The 23,672-nt window shown below is 38.3% G+C and overlaps 2 protein-coding genes across 2 annotated transcripts; both read right to left on the bottom strand.

Moving 5' to 3' along the window:
- Positions 1-403: 403 nt before the first annotated feature.
- Positions 404-1,807, bottom strand: LOC130076303 (paraneoplastic antigen Ma1 homolog). Its single transcript, XM_056241346.1, has one exon. The coding sequence runs from the start codon at positions 1,805-1,807 to the stop codon at positions 404-406; it is 1,404 nt and encodes a 467-aa protein (XP_056097321.1).
- Positions 1,808-17,356: 15,549 nt separating this feature from the next.
- Positions 17,357-20,163, bottom strand: adra2c (adrenoceptor alpha 2C). The gene has a single exon (XM_056241323.1). The coding sequence runs from the start codon at positions 19,715-19,717 to the stop codon at positions 18,419-18,421; it is 1,299 nt and encodes a 432-aa protein (XP_056097298.1). The 5' UTR covers positions 19,718-20,163; the 3' UTR covers positions 17,357-18,418.
- Positions 20,164-23,672: the final 3,509 nt, after the last annotated feature.

Below are 23,672 nucleotides of genomic sequence, written 5' to 3'. Positions count from 1 at the left end.
GTGTTTGTTCCCACCAGAATGTTGACATCACCTTTCATGACAGGATCGGGACAGACCAACACAAGTGCATCTATGGATTCCGCCACTCCTGCCACAGATCCTGGAAACTCCAGCCTTAAAGACAAGCAGCCATCATAAGGGTATCTCTGCGAGCTTAATCCCCATATCTCCAAATTTTCAATTGGTGTCAATGCCAGATGCTTTAAGTGTTTCTCATAGAAGGATCTGTACAACAGTGTGACCTGCGATCCACTATCCAGCAAAGCCTTAGTGTAGATACCTTCCACCTGGATGGGAAGGACAGAGCTAGGTCCCACTAACCCGTTCGGAAGATCTACTTGCTCAGCTCTTGCTCTTTTGCACTTTGTGGAACGTGTCTTCCCCGGAGCTTCAGGCCGTTCCTCTACTGAGCCCCGGAGGCATTTCCCGATGGCTGTCTCATTTTGATGAGCCGCTGGTTTACTCTCCTGAGATTCTCTTCCTTGGTACAATCACGTTTCAGATGCCCATCTTCTCCACATCTGTAGCAGAAGATGTTAGCCTTGTTCACTGGTCGGGTTGGTGTTTTGCTTTCTGCAATCGCAGCTAAACTGTGTGTAACGGAACGGTCGTAAGTCACTGGTTCTTTCGCCACGGCTGACAAGCGAGACACCTCGTTCTTTAGCCCCCTAATCTCCCTCTTCAGCATTTCTATTTCTGGATTGGCCAGATTGGTGTTACCAGATGACTCATTCTTTGCCGGGGGCACCCCAGACACAGCAACATTTGCATGCACTGAGCTCCTTTGTCTCAACATACTCTCTTCTTCTCGCACCTCTTTCATCAGCTCATTGAAAGGAGGAGGAGCACACAGCTTATGTGTCATCCTCAAGCGCATTGCCACTAGGTCACTTGAAAGAGCACCTCTAACTATTTGCTGCATTCGAAGACGATTCATTGCAGGGTGCTCAATGCCTCTTTTCCTCAGCATACTGTGCAGCATCCTATCCAATCTCATTATGTAGGCTGAGAGCTTCTCTCCCTCACTCTGATAAGTGCTCCTAAATTTTAGCATCAAATCTGCAGCATCCTCAGTGGTGCCAAACGCTGACTCTAACGCACTCAGGTAGTCACTGAAAGCAGCAGATGGATTACCGGTCTTTTCGAACCTTACAATGTCCGCTGCAGGACCTCTGAGACACTCTACTAGTCTCTGCTTTTTGACATTATCCGAACACTGCCACTCTTCCAGAATGTGAGTAGTCTGCTCCACCCATACCTCATACTCATCCTCTCCATGGGGAGTGGGAATGAACCCAGAGAATGGACGCAGCTTCCTATATCCAACTCTCTCCTCAGATGAAGCCACATGACAGGTTTGAACAAGGGAATTTATGGCATCAACCAGTTTAGTGTCAAGCACAGGGGTAGAGGAAGCCAAACTTGGAATGTCAGATAGCGACTTTCCCTCTGTTTGAAGAAAAGACATCAGCTTAGTCTGAAACTCATCTTCCCTACTATGTTTAGGTGCCTCAGCTGCAACATGCACAACCTGCGTGTACCAGGTACCTACTTCAGGTCCTCCGAGCTCTGCAGGTATAGACATCTCCGAAACATTGCTAACTGTCTCAATCAGAAGAAACTGCTGTCGCTTAGTCTTATCAAAGAGGCGATCAAGTACTTTGCATTTCCTCATTCCCAGAGCAGCATCCAGCACTTCATAAACTACTCTGTCTTCACAATCTGCAGGTACGTTGCTCAGAATGATAACCCTGTCCAACTCAACACCTTTCTCTCTGCACCAATCAATAACCTCACTAACCTCCATTTTGTTCACCTGTGTCCTCAACAGTATGTGCTCAAAAAAACAGGTTATGACTGTTAAGCATTAAAGTTCTCTTCACAGAACTCTCAAAGAAACAATATACAAATAAATCACTTCCAAAATAAAATTCACAAATTTTTTTTTTTTTTTTTTTTTTTTTGCAGAACACAGTTCACTGTGTCTGAAACACAATCTGAATAATCTGACTTATCCCGGACGAGCCCCCACAAAATGTAGCCCTCCTGCCGGGTAGAATATTGTGGCTCACAATGTAAGAATCTGTCTAGGGGATCTTAAATTTATCCACTACCCCGGTGGAGGCACATTTCCCTTCAGTTACAGTATCAACACATAACCCAGATCTCAGATCTTCACCTGATAGTGTCAGATTTGTGTTTTCTATTTGGAAATAATAATAAAAAAAAACACTATTGTGTTTACCTTTAGATTTTTTAAATACAAATCTCTCAAAGGAAAAAAAATAATAATTAATAATAAACAGTCTTTCCACAGGAAATCACACAAAATTATGGCAGATCAATAAACATGCATTTATTATTCTCAGTACTCTGTTGTCTTTGTTTTTTTTCCTCTTTGAATGACCAAATAATTCAATTCACAAAGTCACAACCAATAATCACCATAAAATAAAATAAAATAAAATGTCAATGTAATAAATTTACCCAGCTGGGATTTTCAGTACACAGATGGCGCGCTAGTTGGAGCTCTTTGATGCAAAACCAGAGTAGGCTACTCACGAATCAGGAAAAAGAATTCCAATTGCAGAATGCTCACTCTTCAACGAGATGACAAACAGCAACCGTGACGCAACCCACGACGACGTTGAGTAGGCCTCGATGAACTCCTCCCTCGTGGTGGTTAGATGCATCCGCGAAAATCCACACAGATCTCCCGATTTCGACAATCACTCGGTGTCAAAGACAATAAACACACAGTTGACATGAATTCCCAACTACATACTCCACTGCAGTACTTTTACCCAAAATAAACACGGGTATATTCTTCCGGATTTCACACGAATTACTCAACTTCTTATATCTCAAACTGCAACACTGAACTTGAGAAAATAAACACGGATATATTCTTCCGGATTTCACACGTAAAACTAATAAAACAAATCAACGATGATAGGAAAAAAAAACACAGATTTTCTCACATGGGATCCTCGTGCTAGATATCCTCTATCTCTTTTACTCACGTGAAACTAAAATGCGCATGCAGTCTTTCAGCGAACTCTCTCGCATTTCTTTTCCGTTCGGCAAGCTGCAAACTCATCCATGAATTTTTCAGTTCACACTATACTCTCGTCACCGAGCTAGCACTAAAACAAAAATCTGCGTGAGCGTCGACCACTGTCAGCTTTCCTCGTGTCGAACTTCCCAGAAAAAAAAAACCTCGCGAGAGATTTAGGGGTCAAAGTCCACCGTTTTCATTGTCCAACTGAAACTCTCTCAGAATACTCAATAAAATGCAGCCATTTTATGAGTTGTTTTCCCTTACACACATATTGAAAAAAAACTTTATAAACATGTCTCATATTTAAACATAAAAAAAAACAAAGTCGATCTACACTTTGTTTGAGTGTATGTTTTCAGACCCAAGATACAAATAATAAAATTCTCTTTTCAAAGAAAAACGACAGTTATACGTTTAGAAACACAAACATTTATCCAGGTCTCTACACTCATTATTTAATTTGTAATGTTTAAATTGTCATTTTATGTTACATTACAGGATTTACAACATTACGCTGTTATGGTAACAAATTTGTTCAATTGAATTTACACAGAAAGGTTAGTAAGTGATTTTATCACACTAAAATCATGTCTTGGCTATACTTGATTGACCTTGATACTTGATAAAATACTTCATTTTTGAGATAATCAGAATTATGCCACAAATTCTGTAGATTAACTCGTCTTCGAACCTGAAATTCTTTCAAAGCGAAATAGCTGCACTGCAGTTCATACACACATAAACTGTCACGTGTGTCTGAAATTAACCCTGGTATACATACAGTGGTAAAAGAAAACATTAAAAGCAGAACAAAACTGGGACAGGTAAGCTTATGATATAGCCTGTTATGTCAGCTGAAAGTCATAAAATTGCTTTTACCTTTTTTGGCATTCTCTGTTTTTGGTTTTTCCCCATTGATTTGTTTTCTGTGATAAAACCTAAGCGAGAACAGTGGGAACGTGGCTAAGAATCTGATCAGAAATGAAGGATGTCTTCCTTGCGGGGTGTGTAGGTGTAGACTTTCATGGATGTCTTCACTGATATGATCCCTGAGGCAAGACGAGAATAAAACTGAGGTTGTGAAAAATTCCCTTTATTTTGTAGCCACCAACTGTGCAATGTCACACTGTCTGTGCATGCATGTGAATCGTGACAAGCACAGATATAATGTCCCAATCCCACAATGTCAAGCTGCTTACCCTTATTTTAAAATCTTAATAATCAGTCATTCAACTGTTTTTTTTTTTTTGTTCTTTTCATCGGCCGTTCTTTGAGTCATTGAGCATGTGGAACGAGTTCTAGCAATTTGAAGCTCAAGCAGTGTGTTATGAAGCACTAGAAGTTAACACCCACTCTTACTTCTTACACAATCACCAACAGTGATTTTCTCTCCTGTAGTGTTTGTGAGAGGTTCTGAGCTGCACAGAACATGTCACACAGATCAGAGAATCCCACAGCTTACTAATGAGGGGGAGAAATTAGCAGAAGGAGAGGGACGGTTTCAGATTGGACAATTTCATATGTGCTGAGAGAGAGAGAGAGAGAGAGAGAGAGAGAGAGAGAGAGAGAGAGAGAGAGAGAGAGAGAGAGAGAGAGAGAGAGAGAGAGAGAGAGAGAGAGAGAGAGAGAGAGAGAGAGAGAGAGAGAGAGAGAGAGAGAGGGAAGACTTATTAAGCTTTTCTCAGTTACAAAGCCTGCCGGAGCTCTCAGATGTCAAGTGCAAGAAAGATTTATCGTGCATGAGTTTGGTGAGATTCTTAGAAAGTAGATCGTTTTCAGTAGTAATTAGGTGTATTATGGTATTTAAAAAAAACGTACTGCTTTTTTGCATTGGTAATGTATGGACCACAGTTTCAGTGTTAGCATTACTGTTGTATATAATTAATATTGTCTTTCAATGTCACCCCTCTATGATTCCCAACTGGATTCATTGGTCCATTTTTAGCCATTTTGTTTTCTTCTGGTTTTAGTGGAAAAATTCCGACCCTGGATGAAGTGTGTGTTTTTTTTTTAAATTGTTCACCTTTCACCTGCTTTTCAATCAGTAAGGAAGGGTTATTCTTTAACTATTGGCCAGCATCACACACATGACCAGCGTCTGCCAATAATGAGCCTACGTTCTGACGTACAACCCAGAAGCGCTGCGCTGTTACACTACGTGAACTCACTCAGAGGCCCACACAGAATATTACTTATTCAGAGGCCCACACAGAACACAGAACTTATTCTACCGCATGGTGTTGCCATATGGCAACATACTCTTTGTGTTCATTTCATTGCCACAGTCTCTTTAAGAAAACATTCTCGTGTTTTTTGTTGGAATGAGAAGACCTTAGTTTAGCCAATGATGTGCTTTGGTTAAGTCACATGACATGCAGTTTTTTTCTGTGGCGCGATTTTTGACAGACTGCCATCTCTTGTCGGTAGTTGATGAAAGCAAACTAAAACGTCAGTAACAAACAAGGACCAGCCCATATCACATACACAAAAAAAATCTATCACCTCAGTTAAGTTATGATGACATATTCACACTCAAAAAAGTTTTTATGAAATTAGTTTTTGGTAAATCGATCAAATGTCTGTGTTGCCAAGCGGCAACACTGTGCAATAGTGGAATGACATTATTGCAATAGTTTAGCTAGCTTGACAGTTCAGCTGCAATCTGTTAAACTGTAGCAATAACAACATTAATGCTAGTGATATAATGTTGATTAGTCATATGTTATTTTAAAAGCTGTTTTAACTTTTATTCATTTCCAGGATATGAATTCTTGATATCTATAATTGTATTTTCACTAGTGAAATGTCACCATAGGCTGCCATTCAAAATCAATTGTTGATATCAAGAATTGATTTCTTACTAGTAGAAATTAGGGGTGGAACGGTACACAGAAGTCACGGTTCGGTTCATACCTCGGTTCAGACGTCACGGTTCGGTACGATTTCGGTACAATGGAGTGAATAGCAAAACAAAAATGCAGAAGGCTTTTTTATAAATGTCTTAAAGCCTTGTATTTTTTAAATAAGTTTTATTAATAAAGGCATAGAACCAGTTTATTTGTAGTGCACTGACAGTAGTTTTATATAATTAGTTTATTAATTAAATTATTAAAAAGACGAAAAGACCATGAGATATGTTTGGTAATTGTACCTGAATGAATTTACAATTAATTTGCTATTTCAGATCAATATATTTGTTTTCCTTCATTTTAATTAACCCTAACTTTATTCTCGTCTGAATTATAAATAATTGATTTCCGTATAAAATAATACTACCATTAAAAACTTTTGTTAACAGTTGTAGGTTACAGTTTGACAAGAGTTTAGAGTGTGACAAAAGCACAATGTAGTGTTTTATTGCGAGTGTACACAAATATAAGTAAACAGTTTGCAGTTTAAATGATGTCCTGTATGAAAAAAATGACGGAGTATGTTTTTATGTTTCCACTGTTCGATCGCCCGTGCCTCTTACACACACACACACACACACACACACACACACACACACACTGTTCGATCGCGCGATTCGCGCCCGCGCCTCTCACACACACACACACACACACTGTTAGATCGCGGGATTCGCGCCCGCGCCTCTCTCTCTCTCTCTCTCTCTCTCTCTCTCTCTCTCTCTCTCTCTCTCTCTCTCTCTCTCTCTCTCTCGCACACACACACACTGTTCGATCGCGCGATTCGCACGCACGCCTCTCTCTGTCTCTCTCTCTCTCTCTCGCACACGCACACACACACACACACACACACACACTGTTCATCGCGCCTCTCTCTCGCGCGCGCGCGCATACACACACACACACACACACACACACACTCCAGCATTGCAATCTTGATCGCAGCCTGTTCATTGCTGCGTTCAGTCACACCAAAAGCGAATAGAGCGAAATGTATCGCTATTTAAGAGGTTTTTTTTTATTATTAATTTGTACCGTGTATTCTCCGTGCAAATTCGCGCACCGAACCGTGACGCCCGTACCGTTTCGGTTCAATACGAATACATGTACCGTTCCACCCCTAGTAGAAATATAATTTTGATATCAATAATTTCTTTGTTAGCAAATATGTGAATTCCTGATATCAATAATTCAAATGTCACTAGTTGAAATGTCTATTCTTGATATCAACAATTGAATTGATACAAAAAATGTGAAAATTGAATTGAATATAAAAAATAAAGGTTTTTACTAGTTGAAATCAAGCATTTTAACTAGTGAAAATGTAATTGTGGATATCAAGAATTAGCATTGTTACTAGTGGAAATGTAATTTCTTATATCAAAAATTGCCATTGTTATAGTAGAAATCTAATTCCTTATATCAATAACTATCATTTTAACTAGTAAAAATTGAATTGTTGATATTAAGAATTAGTATCCTGGAAATAAAACGGCTCGTCTGCCAATGCATTTGTATTATGGAAAAAAAATCAAATTTAAATGGCTTTTTTTTTTTCTAAAAAAAATCCACTGTTGTTTTGCCGTATGGCAACATATCATAAAGGACCTTAAAATAAAAAAATAAAAAAAATGTTTCTTTTTACAGCACTTCAAGTTAAGTCTAAAATAAAAAGAGTCAAATATATTTTTTTTCTATAGGTCTATCATAATGCGTGCGGTAGAGGGTTAACAGTGTCTTTGCTAACTTTCTGGGCAGGCAAGTTTCAATTACAAATAGAAGCCTATGGAGGAGCGAGGCCTCTCAGATTTAATAAAAAATATCTTAATTTGTGTTCCGAAGATGAACGAAAGTCTTACGGGGTTGGAACAACATGAGGGTGAGTATTACTGACAGAATTTTTGGGCGAACTAACCCTTTAATGAGTAATGGGTGTGTTTTGGGCGTAATGTGCAATAAACCAATCAGAGTCTCATCTCCCATTCGCTTTAAAAGCCAGTTGCGCTCGCGCCATGGCGGATTCGCTATTAACATGGCTGAATTTGCAAGCGGAAAGACTGAACGCGTCTCCAGAGAGGAAACGGATCTGCTTATGTTATGTGCGAGCAGACCATCTTTCGGGACAAGCCGGATTCCACCATATATTTATGTACACAATAATAATCTTTTACATTGTAATCCTTTTATTTTTAATATTTGGTATGTTTGTGTGCTGCTGCACGCCCCTGTGTGTGTAATTGAGTGTTCGCGCATTGTGCACCCGCCTATAGGCTCATATTACTTATGCGTCCTTCAATAACTGCCCTAAAATAGGGCCCTAAATGTATCATGACAGCTCATGACAAAATACAGTGGAAGAAAATGTGGTGGATAAACTATCACATCACATCAGCACTTCAGTGGTTGTCTGTCACAGATCTTTTGGATTTTATTTGAAATCCATTTGGTTTCTTTGCAGGATGTTTGTGTTTCCTGAAGGAAAAATGACACAGCAAATTCTCTTTTATGACACTTTCTTAGCAGAATCTGCTCTTCTTTCTTCCTGCAGAGTTTAATTCCAACTAGCTAATCAAGTATGCATGCAAAATTGAAAACTCGGTGGCAGGTCTCTAGGCGCATCAATGTTTTATATTCCTTTCATTGCATATACACTGACTTTTAAATAAACTTGTGTACACAGGGGCTTCAGTTAACGCATACTATTCTAGAGCACAAGGTGTCATGTTATGGTGTGATAAGCCAACATCCACCAATAAGATACAATATAAACAGTCTTTAATAAATGTGCGCAGGAGATCGTAGGAGAATAACAGGAGTACATAAACCACACAAAGCAAAGACAAAAAAACAACGAGTAACTAAAACACAGGGCAATATACAGGGGATATGGCAAATCTAGACACAGCTGAAACCAATTAGTAACTAAGGCAACTAATAAGGGTTAATCAAGAACTAAACTGAAAGGAAATGCAAGAAACAGAAATACAAGAAGGAAATGACAATAAGAGTATGTTTACACAACAACAATGTAATCCTTTGCGTTTTTTTGCATAAAACGGCAACGTTGTCAAAGCGATCCCCATTCACACGGATCCGCAAAAAACACTATTATGCATGTCAGGCCAGTTGGTGATGTCACTTTGTAAAGGTCTTGGAACCTTTTGCAAAGGTTTGTGCAGTCTGCATTCTTTTCAAAATAATGTTCTGTATTCTGCTTTAGGAGATTGAGATAATAATACATTTGTGCACCTGCGGTCCACAAAATAGTTTTAAGCAGTCATCAAGTCTGTCATTATGTCTGCTTAGCATTTGAGTGCCGCAGTGTGAAAGGATGAGTAACCGTTTCAAGGCTTTTTTCCCGTAATCTCTCATGCTCTGAGGTATTCATGGTAGTATTTGGACTGAAAATGGCTTTTTTTAATGACTCACACTCACGCACACCTGTGAAGCTCCAGCTCAGAGACATAGCACACAAGATTTATGGCATCAATTGTATTTTTTTAGGCTTGACAGACTCTTTGGCAATAAGAAACACACGACATACCAAATTTCCCATTTTGTTAAACCAAGCTGAATGTGATTAGAGGGTTAAAAAATAAGTTACATTATCTGCTGAACTAAAAACAAATAAATTGCAGGAATTTTCAAACTTATCATTGCTAAGTAATCACTATTATTAATGCTCAGATTTTTGCCTTAAAAAATAAAATTTGCCACCTTATGCCGAGTTCAGACTGCACGATTTTTAAAGTAGTCGGGTCGCTGTTCTTTTCACACTGCATGACTATCTTGGCCAGCATTCAGTCGCTGCTGTGTTCACACTGCACGATGGATCGGTGACAGAAGGTTTCACACTGCATGACTTTACAATAGGAAGAATCGCCGACAACTCTGTCTAGCACGCTGCGTGCAAACTACATACGTTTCACAACAAACACACGCGAGATGTGACAAGGAAACAACGCGACATCACACGTGCAAGACAGGAGTTCTCACGTGAGACTTTTTCTTTTTCGACCCGGTCTGTGGTACAGCTCAGATGAAACGTCAAACAGACACGGGTGCTCCTGCCAAATTTCTACTATTTTTTCTTCCATTTCTTGGGTCCAAATAGAAGAAGCCTTTTTCTGAAACAATGCCATGTTGATATGTGATCTATAACTCCTCCCCGAACTCCCTGCTGCTCTGTATCTTGCTCTCTCATTGGCTGTCGGTAATCGCCGATGTAGTTTTCAGTCAGAACACTTTTCACACAGCAGGATTTTGAATCGCCGACAGGTCCAGATATTTAGCATGCCAAATATCTCACAAGCGTCGGCGACTCGTCGGCGAATCTCTCAGATCGCGTCTTTGCTCATTCACACTGCGTGATTGTCACTCGCGTGAACGAGCACCGATTTGCCTGTGATTTCGGGCATTTGTCGGCGATTTCTCAAAACCTGTCGGCGAGCCAAAATCGTGGCTAAAATCGTGCAGTCTGAACTTATGCTACAGACATGAATGATATGTCAGATTATGCTGATTATTATTTTCATACTTACTATTTTATTGTGGCGGATGGCATAATGGGCAAAAATACACTACTGTTTAAAAGTTTGGGTTCAGAAAGATTTTTCATTAAGCCTAGTTCACACTACATGATTTTAAAACGTCGGGCTGAACTGTGCGGTTCACACTACATGACTTGCTCTCTGTGAAATCAGGAGTGTTCAAGTTGTTGAGCTAGTTCACACAACACGACACAACGTGATTGATCCGAGTTGACAACAACTCTGTCACCCAACGATTCTATCTTGTCTACAAACCACGTTTTGTCACGAAAAATCACGCGATAAAACGAACCGGAAATGACGCGAAACAGCACGCGCGCCAATACCAATACCCAGCGAAGAAGACGAAGAAGAACACAACACGCGAACATGCCTTGCTCTGATTGGCTGTAGCTCATGACATCACGTGAGCTTGAGTCGTGAGACAGCTCTGGATATCTAGCATGCTAGATATTTTTCTGGGCTCGGCGACGCGTCTGCGAGGCGTCTGCGAGCGTCTTTGAAGCGTTGTTGGCTCTTTCATACTAACAGATTGGCGAGCGTCCATCGTCCGCTAATCCCCCGCGATTTGCACGCGATAACACCCTGACCTGTCGGCGAGCTCAACGATTTGCAAATCGGGTTTAAAATCATGTAGTGTGAACTAGGCTTAATATGTATTAAATTGATCAAAGTGACAGTAAAGACATTTATAATATTTAAAAAGATTTATATATTTTAAATAAATGTTGTTCTTCTGATCTTTCTATTCTATATGAACTTTCTATTTCTGTATGTTTTCAGCATTAATAATAATAAGAAAAGTTTATTGAGCAGCAAATCAGCATATTAGAATGATTTATAAAGGATCATGTGACACTGAAGACTGGATTAATGAATGCTGAAAATTCAGCTTTACTGTCACAGGAATAAATTACATTTTGAAATGTATTAAAATAGAAAAGTTACTTGAAATTGTAATACCATTTCACAACATTACTGTTTTTACTGTATTATTGAACAAATAATCAATTATTATTAGAGACTTACATTTTTAACAAAACCTAAGAACCAACCATAATATCATAGACAAGCAAGTAATCACCCAGAAACTACATAACACTCTAAGAACCACACAGTGCACCTCAGGCAAGCAACACTTTGCATTTTCAAAATATTTGTGGTTTGTTGAAATTCAGAGCATCATTTGTAAGTGACTGTATTTATGAGTTCTAACAGTCTGTAATGACTGCTCATTTCAGACAGCCATGGTCTTTGAAAATCTCATACCATGAGTCACGGCATATTTAGGATTTTGCCTTCCTTCTGAATCCCATGAATCAGTGAAGTTTAGGGGCAATACAATTGATCACACTAGTCTCTATAGCAACAATCAGACCAAGCTCACTTGGCTTGTCTGATTCCTGAGCAATGTTCTCCAGCTGACTTGATGTCATCACTGATTTGATTTGCAAATGTTAATGCTAATGCTAATGCATTTAGGTTTATGCATTTGGATGACGCTTTGTTTCCAAAGCAACTTATATTTTATTCAATCTATACGTTTTTATTAAATTCCTGCAATCCCTGGGAATCAAACCCATGACCTTGCCATTGCTAGTGACATTCTCTACCCAATATGATAGTATGCCTTTTTTTTGTATAGGTTGAAGTGCTCATTTCTAACTGTAAACACAACATATAAAAGGATGCATGATTACTTTATTAGTTTCACATTTGTGAAAATCATTAGGTGGCAAATAGGATCACTACATCACTGAAGCAAGAACATATAATTGGAAACAGGGAAAAGACAGTACTAGAAGTAGAAAGCAATCTGTTATTCAGGGAGGTCAGAGAGCTATTCAAGCTGAAAGGCAATAAATACTCAAGCATCCTTTACTTAACCTGGCATGAGGATGCGTATCTCTGAACTTACAGCAAATTGAACCTTGCAGAATAAGTCCAGCAGCAAAAGGCTATATGCTAAGGTCAGCTAAGCGATCATGTATTGTAGAAACGGAAGGTTTGCAACATAACCTAAATAGTATACTGTAAATAACAACTTTAGGAGGAGACAGCCTCAATAGTGAATCATTGATAATAAAATGTTTTGTATGTTTTCCAGTGGCAGGAAGAGGATATTTATGCTAAATGTAAATAAAGGTAGCTTGGCATCAAGCGCAAATAAATACAATAGCATCTTGTTTTCACAAAGTGCAAATAGCTATACACTGTAAACCTAGATTTTGTTTCTAATTAAACTTACGAGTGATCATTACTTATTCTATTATTATGTTTAGTAAAAACCTGCTATCATTACTAAACAACATTAGTTGTTTGTATACTATTTAGCTGAAAGATTCATTGCACTAATCAGGTTTAGCAGAGATTACTTGGTATGTTTAGTTTCATAAGGAAGGGGAGGGGTTCAAACACCACACAAATCAAAAGGCAGAAACCACTGGTATTCAAAAACCTGCCTGGTCACATGAAAAGACCCGCGTCTAACGTGCTTCGAAGGGGCTCTACACCTGGCGGGACGAGCACAGGCCTCGGCAGCAGACAGTATTGAGAATTAACAGACGTTTAGATGTTGATTAATTATTGTTTAATTTAACCCTTTAAGTGTCACCCCCCTTTTTTTTTAATATACATGAAAATGCACATTTCGAACTTAAATGGTTATAATTCAAGAATGCTTTGGAATATCGATGTAAGATTGGTCTTGTTTTAAAGAAGACATTTGGCAGATTTTTTTAGAAGTGAAATAAATTTAAAAAGTGAAACAGAAAAAAAGTTATAGAAGTTTGAGTTTATGAAAATGTACAATGTAAAAAAAATGATTATTCATATTTTATATAAAATGTATATTTTCAAAACCTGGGCGACTCTAAAACTGCAAAAAAAAATCTAAGCCAAAAATCTGAACAAGTTGTGTTTCAAATTTTAGGTTGATATCTCAAAAAATGAGCTTTCAGTGAGATTTTGTTTGGGCGCAGTACCAAACTTTTTCACTAGATGACAACCAGACTCCATTATTGCCCATAGAAGGGCGCCTCCATTTCCAAATGTGTTTTGAGTGATATGAACCATTATTTCCACAATTTTCATACAATTTATGAAGTAGACATCCTATTCAGAAGTAATATGAGAAGTTTGGCAGATTTTGATATGAATTCAACCTCTAAGAAACATAAAAAGAACACGTATGTGCATTTTAGCTTCCTGCCACATCATATAATTTTTTTCTTTATATTTAAAAAAAAATGCAGACCTTTTTTTCTAAAATAATTGAATGGATGCTATCTTTTGAACTCTTGGCATGAAAACAAACTGAGGTTTCTACCCTTCTTTCATGATTTTTCATGTTCATCACCACTATTTCAAAATAAAGGTCTAATCACACCTTAGGAGTATGAAAATATTCTTGTTGCAAATTGATAAATTACGGCTCCTCTGTAATTTATATTGAAAATCAATCACCAAATATGGAAACTAGAGATTGTAAGCTTTCAAATGATATATAGTTTGTCAAGATTAGTTTAGGTTTAGTATAGGATATTACTGTTTTAAAAATGTAATGGATTTGGGCCCACCGGTGGGCCCGTGACACAACAGTCACCATAATGGTGATAAGTGTTGGCTTTAGTTGGGCTCTTGCCCTTGACAATTAACTTACAATGTCTTTGTCTGCTGTACCTGTGTGTTTAAAAGGCACAATAGCAAAAAAGCCTAGAGTAAATTGATCAGGTGATGACTGCATATTGATGTTCTAATCATTAAAGATGAAAAGTCTTGAAAAGTGAAAAATAAAAAGCTTTATGTTGCAATGCATGCTGATTCCCTAGTATACCATACTCAAAATATTTTTAGAATATGAACTAATGATTAAAAGTAAAGACTATTAATGTAAACTTGATTTGTCTACTGCACCACCACAACTCAACATGTTTAGTTTCAGCTTGTGTAAAAACTAAAGTGGTATTGGGCAACGGGTTTCCACGCGATTTGCGAGTAAAGTCAACTTATCCGGGTTAGAAGTGTAGATGAATTGCTCAGACAACACCATCAGTACCCAAGCTAGATTATTCAGTCCCAGATGAAGAGATTCAATACACCATCAAAGTAGTTTTACTGAATAATGAAAAAGGATGATTGAAGTCACCCCGTAGTGAATAAGTTTATATAGCCGTTAATCATTTTAGATCCTCTGACATATGGCAACTCTAATTGGCAGCCAAGAAGGCAGAAAAGCTTTGGGCTTCATGTACTCATTCCCAGCACTGCCACTGGTAAAAGCAGAATCAAATCATCACACCGGTCAAAGGCTTCCCTCTCTGATCCTCGTAGAGCATGGACTGCTCTAACAGTAGCACAGCGCCAAAGGCACAGCAATTATTTATTAACGTTCCTTTGCTTACCTTTCCGTTCCTTTCCCTTCTTTGATTTTGACAACAATCAGAGCCCAGAAATCCAATAAATTTTATAGAAAGTGTGTGGCTTGAAGTTGTGCTTTGGGTAAATGGCCTATCTAAAATCATCTCAGCGACATGACATTAAGCAATGCATTTGACGCTGAATGTGTTTGTAATCTGTTTGTGGTGGAGCATAATGCGCTATGCTTCTGACATGCTGAGTTTGAATCAATTAAAAGTATTTTCATAAAAGCTTGTAAAGGAGCCGAGGTAATTTACTCTGTTCGGTATGATGGCGAAACAAATTACCAAACATTGCTTTGGGAAACATTTTATCTCAAAAAATCAAAAAATGAAACATTCACAGACTCGCAGCCCTTCAATTACAGAATGTGAAACTTGATAGTTCACCGAAACTTCCTTCCAGTGTGGTGAATAATGAGCAAATGTATGACATTTTGAATTTGTAAGTATGTAAAACTCAATTTATTTTTCACATAGCTTTGGCCCAAGCGGCACCCATCATCATCCAGCTGGATCAAAAAATGTATGAGTCTTCTTCAATTGCACTACTTATGCTCTGACTGACAGTGAAGTCTCTTGCCCTTTATCTCTCTCGGACTCAATCCAAAGTGAACATTGGTGTTAAATATCTCATGGAGCTTCGATGTGGGTGAAGATAGATTTCCCTTTTCATTTCTTTTACAAAAATCTTTGAATGGTTTGAATAGAAACTCAATTATACTCCTCAGTTCTGAACCATCGCTATGACAATGCGTTTTTTCAATCAGCTTTAGATTCTCAGTCACATTTTAGAGTGGAATGGAATTGTTTATAAACTGAGAATATCATAATTGTACTGAGAACACAAACATAATATTTGAAGACTTTTGAAAATAAATATAAGAATGTGGTACTTTATGGGGTTAGAAAAAAGTTTATGAGTATAAACAATCATCCAATGCTATACTAAAAACAGTCATCTTCCTTTAGGGCTTTCTAAACTAGTTTTAAAAAATACTTACAAGCCAGACCCCTCTGTCTCTGTACGACCAATTCGTACGAATTCGTACGAGTGATTAAAAGGTGGCTAATTCGTCCTAATTCATACGACCTCACTCGTACGAATTTGTACGATTTGTCTAAACCCACGTGATGGGTAGGTTTAGGGGCGGGGTCAGGGGTAGGTCATTCGTACGAATTCATACGAATTTGGTAACTCGTAAAATATGTACGAATTAGCAAAAATCGTACGAATTTGTACGAGTGAGGTCGTATGAATTAGTACGAATTAGCCACCTCGTAAAATTCGTACGAATTGCCGTGAGATCGGGCTGGATCAGCAGTTCTTGTTCTATTTTATTAGAATTTTACAAGTAGAGTCACTGTGAATTGAAAGCTGTGACACTATCCGATTTGACGAAAAGAAGATATTATGTATCCATTTGAAAAAAAAAATATATTTTCTCTGATATTTCTAAACTCATCTGTATACAATATCCAAAATGTTGTAGTCCAATGCTTAGGATCAAAGATTGTATAACATTTTTATAAAAAAAAAAATAAAAATAAAAAAATTAATAGGCCTAAATAAATAAATACTAAAATTTAATAAATATATTTATTAAAAAAATGATCAAATATAAATATTTAACAGTAACTAATATTACATTTTTAAGTATTAAAGATTATACCAATAATCTTGATATACAGATCGTGTATAACTACGGTAACACTTTACAATAAGGTTCATTAGTTAACATTAGTTATTATTAGTTAGCATGACCTTATAATGAACAGCACTTATACAGCATTAATTAATCTTTGTAAATGTTAATTTCAATATTTACTAATACTTTATTAAAATCTTGTTAACATTATGCGTTGTGAACTAACATGAACAAACAATGAACAGCTTTATTTTTATTAACTAACATCAACGAAGATTAACAAATACAGTAACAAATGTATTGCTCATTGTTAGTTCATGTTAGTTAATACATTAACTAGTGTTAACTAATGGACCTTATTGTAAAGTGTTACCATAACGACTGTATATGACAATGATTGAATCAAATGATGTACTATGAGAATGGTTGAGGTTTAAATATTTTCCTCTACCACTAACTGTTGCATAGTTTATGTTTCTTCAAAATTAGTAACAGTGTCGTACCACAATGTTGACCTAACAATACTGTGCAGCACTGCAGAGTCACGTTGAAGCAGAAATATGAACATCATTTCAACTGTTGCAAATAGTCTAGGACAATTATTCAATTAGTTCAGATTCTAATTTTATTGATTTTTTCTGTTCTGAGCTGAATGGAATATTGTACCTGCAAAATGGCAAAACCTCACACAATGTTTAATCACAGCCATTTCAAATTATGATAAGCCTGCACTTTAGAGACATGAAGAGTGAATTATAAAGCTTATGCTCTGTTCACAGTAAAAAGAGAATTACAATCCATTTATTTGTTCACTTTTGTTTGATCATCAGCTGTGCTTGTAGTGACCTGTCAGTCCTTTTGAAGATATCACAAGTATATGAAATAGAAAAGGAGAGAAGCCCAACATCCATAAAGACAGATGTTTCATAATATACATAAACAACCACAAAAAAGAGGCTGTTTTGCTTTTATAAATTTACAACAGCCTCATATATCATACTTTGCATTATATCACTATGATATTTTGAACAAATGGGAGACACTGTACAAGCATAGCCACAAAGCTTAAATAATGTATAATCTGATAAATGAATCCCGTCGATAAATAAATGTTATCATCATTGAAAAGTCTAGTCCGGTAAATGGCTCTTCTGTATACGTTTTTATGGCATGTTAAAGAGCAGAAATGCAATGATTCGTTTCACTGAAGGACAGTTAAGACTAGTCTGTAATAGAGCTCTGTTCAGTCAGGACTTTGCACCCTCAGGACGAACCTCGCAATACTCAAGCACATCAGGGCAACTCTCTCCTTCCATCTGTCATCCGATGACAACCTTCTCATACTCCCTAACCAACTGTGTCCGTTTTGTCACTCTCAGCTGGAAAGAAACCGCACACTTTCTAGAAATTTACTTCTCTTGTCTTTTTTTTGTCACCATAGAAAAGGAGACCGCCTTTCATGTTACATAGCTCTCTAGTCACAATGACACAAGCCATATGTGCATACTCATCATAAAAAATATCTCTTGATAACTTCAAAGTGCCTGCAGCCATAATAAAGATAAGCCTGTTTCCTCTAATGCAGTACAGTGCTGCCCAATTCAGGAGGGGTTTTTTCCCCAAGCATCTTTAGCTTTTTAGTACCACCTATGTGACCAGCCTCTGTTGTCCTCACAGATGCAAGGAGAGCATTACACAACGGAGTAGCAAAACATATCAATGTCATTGTTGTGTACAGATTGTCAATGCAAAGAGAGTGGTATTTTTGAAAACGTCTTTCTTGTCAACCACCTGTAAATGGCACTGGATGCTGCAAACTAGCTGCCAATGTTCTCTAAAAAGATCTTTTCCAGGGTTTGCACAGGATCTTCTGAAAAGCTCGCCGGAAGTCCTGGTTGAAAATTGTGTAGATGACCGGGTTGAGGGAGCTGTTGCAGTAACCGATCCAGAAGAAAAACTTGAAAAGGGTTTCAGGGATGGCGCAGGGCTCCCTGCAGATCCCATATAGGCTGTAGCTGAAGAAGAACGGAAACCAGCAGACCACGAACACCCCCATGACCACGGCCAGCACGAAGGTGAACCGCTTCTCCCGTGCCTGGGAAATTTTTTTCCTCGAAATGGTGTTCCTCCTTTTTCTGCGGGAGGAAAACAGGTCCAGGGACTTGCTGCTGGCTCGGGACTTTCGGCTGGAGTGCTTGGAGCTGGAGCTGTTCTTGCGGCTGGATCGGCGGTCTTTTCGTGAGGGCCCCGTCTCGTTTTGCACCCGTTTGGCCTTCTCGTCAGATGAGCTGCTGTCATCCAGATCGGCATCTGGGTCATCCTCGCCTGTTTTGCGTTCCCCTGTTGGCGGCGAGGGACAGTGCCCGTTTTCTCGCCTGGAATCCTCCCGGCTCAAGCCGTTCTCCAGCCTTGGCGTTCCGGACGCGCCGTCCGGATCGCGGCGCTTTTCCGACATATTTCGGGTTCTCGTCTTAGCCACCTGGTAGATTCGGATGTAAACAAGGATCATAATGACACACGGGGCAAAGAATGACCCGATGCTGGAGTACAAGATGTACCACGTGTGGTCGTTCAGCTGGCATTGCGGTTCGTTCTTGTCAACATCTTTATTCCGGTCCATGGAGATGAGCGGTGGGAAGGAGATTACAGCCGAGATCAACCATACCACCACAATCATGCCCTTTACCCTACGAGGCGTCCGCTTTAAGTTGTACTCGACCGCCTGTGTTACAGACCAGTACCTGTCCAGACTTATGGCACACAGGTGAACAATAGAAGATGTGCAGAAAAGAACATCTAGTGCAAGATAGATATCACACCAAACTTTCCCAAAAAACCAGTAGCCCATTAATTCATTGGCCAGAGAGAAGGGGATTATCAGTGTGGCCACCAGAATGTCCGCACTGGCTAGAGACACAAGAAAAAGGTTTTGTGGAGGCTTGAGCGCTCTGCTCGTTAAAACAGCGATAACGACCAGCACATTCCCCACAATTGTAAACAAGATGAGGAAGCTCACCAGCCCCGCGAGCCCTATAATGGTGGCCGGAGAATAGCGACTTGTAGAATTCCCAGAGGATGTAAAACCAATGTCAATGTAAGTGTCCACTTCGCTCGTAAAGCTTAAGTTATGCATATTGAATCAGAAAAAGCTCCGCTGTCCAATCAATCGTCCACGCGAGTCTTCGCGAATATTCTGTTTGTAAGTTAGTTGCAGGTTCCTCTCCGTTTTTTCTTACCTTGTATTCTTATTTTAATCCCGTTCGCGTCATTTTCTTTTCCAGACAATTCCTCTTACGGCTCATTTGGTTGCGGCTTTAAAAAAGAGACCCATCCCGTGGTGAGTTTGAAGTAACCATCACCGTCTCTTACATCCGTGCGACCTGTTCGTCCTCTCACGGGCGTCTCTCTCAGCATCCTCGCGCTCTCTCCACCCGTGCGAAACACCGCGCGCTCTGCTCTGCGCGCCCGGGACTCAACTATCCACGTGCTGACAACATTAAACTGATGGAGCGCCGCCCCGCCCCTGGAGAGAGTCAGACGGAGAGGAGAACCGACTGCTGAACTACCCGAACACCGTTTAGCTTCATTTTTGTATGTTACCTTGGACATTTTATATCAGACCATAGCGCGTTTTTATGCATTTCTGCTTCAGCGGTTTATCTTTAGCCTACGTGTCTCTGAACATACCTCTAGCTATAACATGGGCAAACAAATAAAGTACAGTAGGCTATTTGTTAGGTAGCCTTGTGTATGTAGGAAAAAAGAAATGTGTTTTGTTTTAGAGTAGGCTACTAGGCGTTGTCAGGATAACGTGTTCAGGGGTGGGAAAGAGCTGTTAACTGTGAAGAAACGGTCGCTTTCGACATTGTGCTCGCTGGGTGTCACTGTTGTAACAATGGGATTGTGCTTTTAAATAATGGGAAACCCCGTTCAAGTCAACCATATCCTCATTACCTTTCTTCGCTTTGGTCTTATTTTCACAAGTGTTGAATTTTAGCCGACTAATAGGCTATCAAAACGGATAATGAAAAATGCTTTTTTCCCCCCAAACACTTCAGCATATTTTCAGTACAAGTATAGGTTGAAGCTACAATACACCAAGTCTAATTTTGCAACAAATGTGATTATTCTAAGGCTGCCTTTTATTTAAAGTAGCCTATTTGTCTTTCATAATTACATTGACTTTATTATTATTATTATTATTATTATTATTTTTACATAAAACCTAATTGGAACTATTTTATTTTGTGTTTTATTTTGTACATGTTCCAAACAAGATAGTGAAACAATTCGTTTTTATTATAGTATTACCATAGGCTACCAGAATTTTTTTGATCTTGTGGGGACATTTTTTGGTTCCCATGAGGAAAACAGCTTATAGGCTACTAAATAAAAATGAAGAGAGTTATCTGTGATGGGTATGTTTAGTGTTAGGTTACAGTTTGTACAGTATAAAATCATTATTTCTATGGAAAGTCCCCATAAAACATGGAAACCCTGCGTCACACTGTGTGTGTGTGTGTGTGTGTGTGTGTGTGTGCGCGCGCACTTGCAACTCGTCAACATACTGCTGCAGAGCAGGATAGACTGCAATGGAGAGCAACTAATCAATGATTTTGTGAGAGACCCATCAGAGAGGTTAAAGAGTTGGCCGTGGGTCCCGTTAAAGAGATGGGCATCAGCGAGAAGGAGACAGAATGCAGGAAACTTATCAGTGATGTCCAATGAAGTTCAAATGAAGTCCAGACCATCTTTGTAAAGGGTGCCTTGTAAATGGCAGAGGCTGCTAACTCATCCTGATCTGAAAAGATTAGCTATAGTATATATTCATTCAGACTGTAGAACATTTTGTCAAAAAAAAAAAAAAAAAAAACATACATTTGCAGGCATCAGTGAATGGCATAAGGGCAGGTGCATACCAAAATCCGGTTAAAGTGTTTAAATTGGCACAAAACCTCGCGACATTGTCATATCATCTTTGATCAACCCAACACATTGGATTTATTGATGTTCATGTCAATTTGGTTAGGAAATGTGTGTGTGCGTGTGTGTGTGTGTGTGTGTGTGTGTGTGTGTGTGTGTGTGTGTGTGTGTGTGTGTGTGTGTGTGTGTGTGTGTGTGTGTGTGTGTGTGTGTGTGTGTGTGTGTGTGTGTGTGTGTGTGTTTTCATAAGGTACTGTCATATTTTCCATTCAATTTTAAATGTAAATGTTAACGTTACCAAATTGAAAAGAGGATATATAATGAAACGAAACACAATGAAATGTCTAGTTGTGTGAATGGAAAGACAGACCTAATGAAAGCATCTGTAGCTTAAGTAGTTTATACTTTAAAATGGGCATTGTGTACAATGAATATTATTGATACTCATGACAAATTGCTTGTGATGTGCCTCATTTGTAAATCTCTTTGGTTAAAAGCGTCTGATAAATGGATAGCATTTGCATGAATTACAAGCTTTCATCAATTTGGACTTTTGTGCCAAGAGTTGTTAATCGTAAATGTGAAAATTCTCAATATTAAATCTAATACTAAAAAAAAATATCATTATGAGTCTATGGTCAAGATGATTGATATTCTCTGACCCTGATCTATCAGAGGTCCACAATGAAGTGCTGTTCTTGACATTTCATTCTTAATGTTCATCACTAGAAGATGTGAGTCAGTGAAACAAAGGGGCATTTTTTCTTTAATATTACAAAATTAAATATGTTAATGAGGTAAGCGTATTTGCTCGACTTGAGGTAAAATTACTACTGAAAGGAAATGAGTTGAACTTATTCACAGTACATACTGATATATCATAGACTGAATGAGTCTGATTATGTAGTGGTTGTCACAAGTTATATTAAGTACAATATTAAGTTATAATAAGTATAGCATAAGTTAGTGTGTAAGCGTGTATGAGCTTGTACATGAGTGTTAGATAGTGTCCATTAACTGTGCATCTCACACGGAATCATAAACACACAAGGGCCAAGAAACTTATTTATATTACATAATTCATGAGAGAGAGACAAAAGGCACAATTTAAATTCATGTGAACTTTGATGACATTAATTATTTTAATGTCCACTGACTGAATGGCTGAGTGGATAAAAAAAAAAAAAACTTCTGTTTTTACTGTATAATAGAGAAATATATAAAACGACACAAGCAAAGTTGGTCAAAATTCAGAAATTAAGAATTGACTCCCTTTTAGTATGGTTTGTAATTTGATTTGCTCTTTGTCAAACAGGAAGTTGAATTGAAATTAAAGAAAATGGAATTTGAATTAATATGAATTTGAATTATTAAAATGATCTCCCTGCATCCAAATAAGTATGCTTCCCCATAAGTAGGTGAATATGTGAGATGAGTTGTATTTCCAAATCAATAATATTCATCCAATAGACAAAGGTGAAAAACTTCTGGCTGACCATACTTACAGTTATTCTGAACTTTACTGTCCCATGAGGAGTTCTGATAGGTGACAACATGGCGGATGTATTATGTCCGAATTTATACATTCATATACTATATCGAACATACTTTTTTTAATGGTAGCAATGTGAGATTCAAATCAAATATAGTGCCTAGAGAGCATGCAATTTCAGACACAGCTTGAGACATTCAGCAGGTAATTTCATTCTGTGAAGTTGTTCGTATGGTCGCAGATCTTTTTTTAAACAGATATGTGCTTGTCTGTAAGGCCCAAATCCTCCAAACTTCAAGACTTTGTGAACTTCCTTAAATTTTCAAATATGTTTTTTGGCAAAACATAATAAACTCCTTTAGTTAAAATGTATTCTTATATTCTGTATCCTTGTTACTACCTCCATTTAAATACAAATTCAGGGATTCATTTGGAATTTAAATACATTTTCTGTTCAATTCAGAATGGCGCACAACCTTGGTAGAAGATTAAAAATATTGATCATTTCAAACTCTCAGTATGTGTTCTCCCCTGCTAAACCGTCTAATTCTAGGAAGTTTTGTTTCGGGACACTTCAGGTGGACGCGTGTGGCTGTGTGTGTGCAGATGCATTCATGTTGCTGAACATCTAGTGCCTTTGTTTGCTTTAAGAAGGAATTCATGTGCATGAGTG

This window comes from Rhinichthys klamathensis, unplaced genomic scaffold (assembly GCF_029890125.1).
Source record: "Rhinichthys klamathensis goyatoka isolate OS25496 unplaced genomic scaffold, OSU_Roscu_1.1 h1tg000636l_1, whole genome shotgun sequence".
NCBI classification, from domain to species: Eukaryota; Metazoa; Chordata; class Actinopteri; order Cypriniformes; family Leuciscidae; genus Rhinichthys; species Rhinichthys klamathensis.
The sequence above is the reverse complement of the archived record's forward strand: the minus strand, read 5'-3'. Positions and strand labels throughout refer to the sequence as shown.

What these genes read in the sequence shown, in the direction of transcription:
- adra2c (XM_056241323.1), bottom strand. Translation starts at nt 19,717, where the DNA reads ATGCATAACTTAAGCTTTACGAGCGAAGTGGACACTTACATTGACATT.
- LOC130076303 (XM_056241346.1), bottom strand. Translation starts at nt 1,807, where the DNA reads ATGGAGGTTAGTGAGGTTATTGATTGGTGCAGAGAGAAAGGTGTTGAG.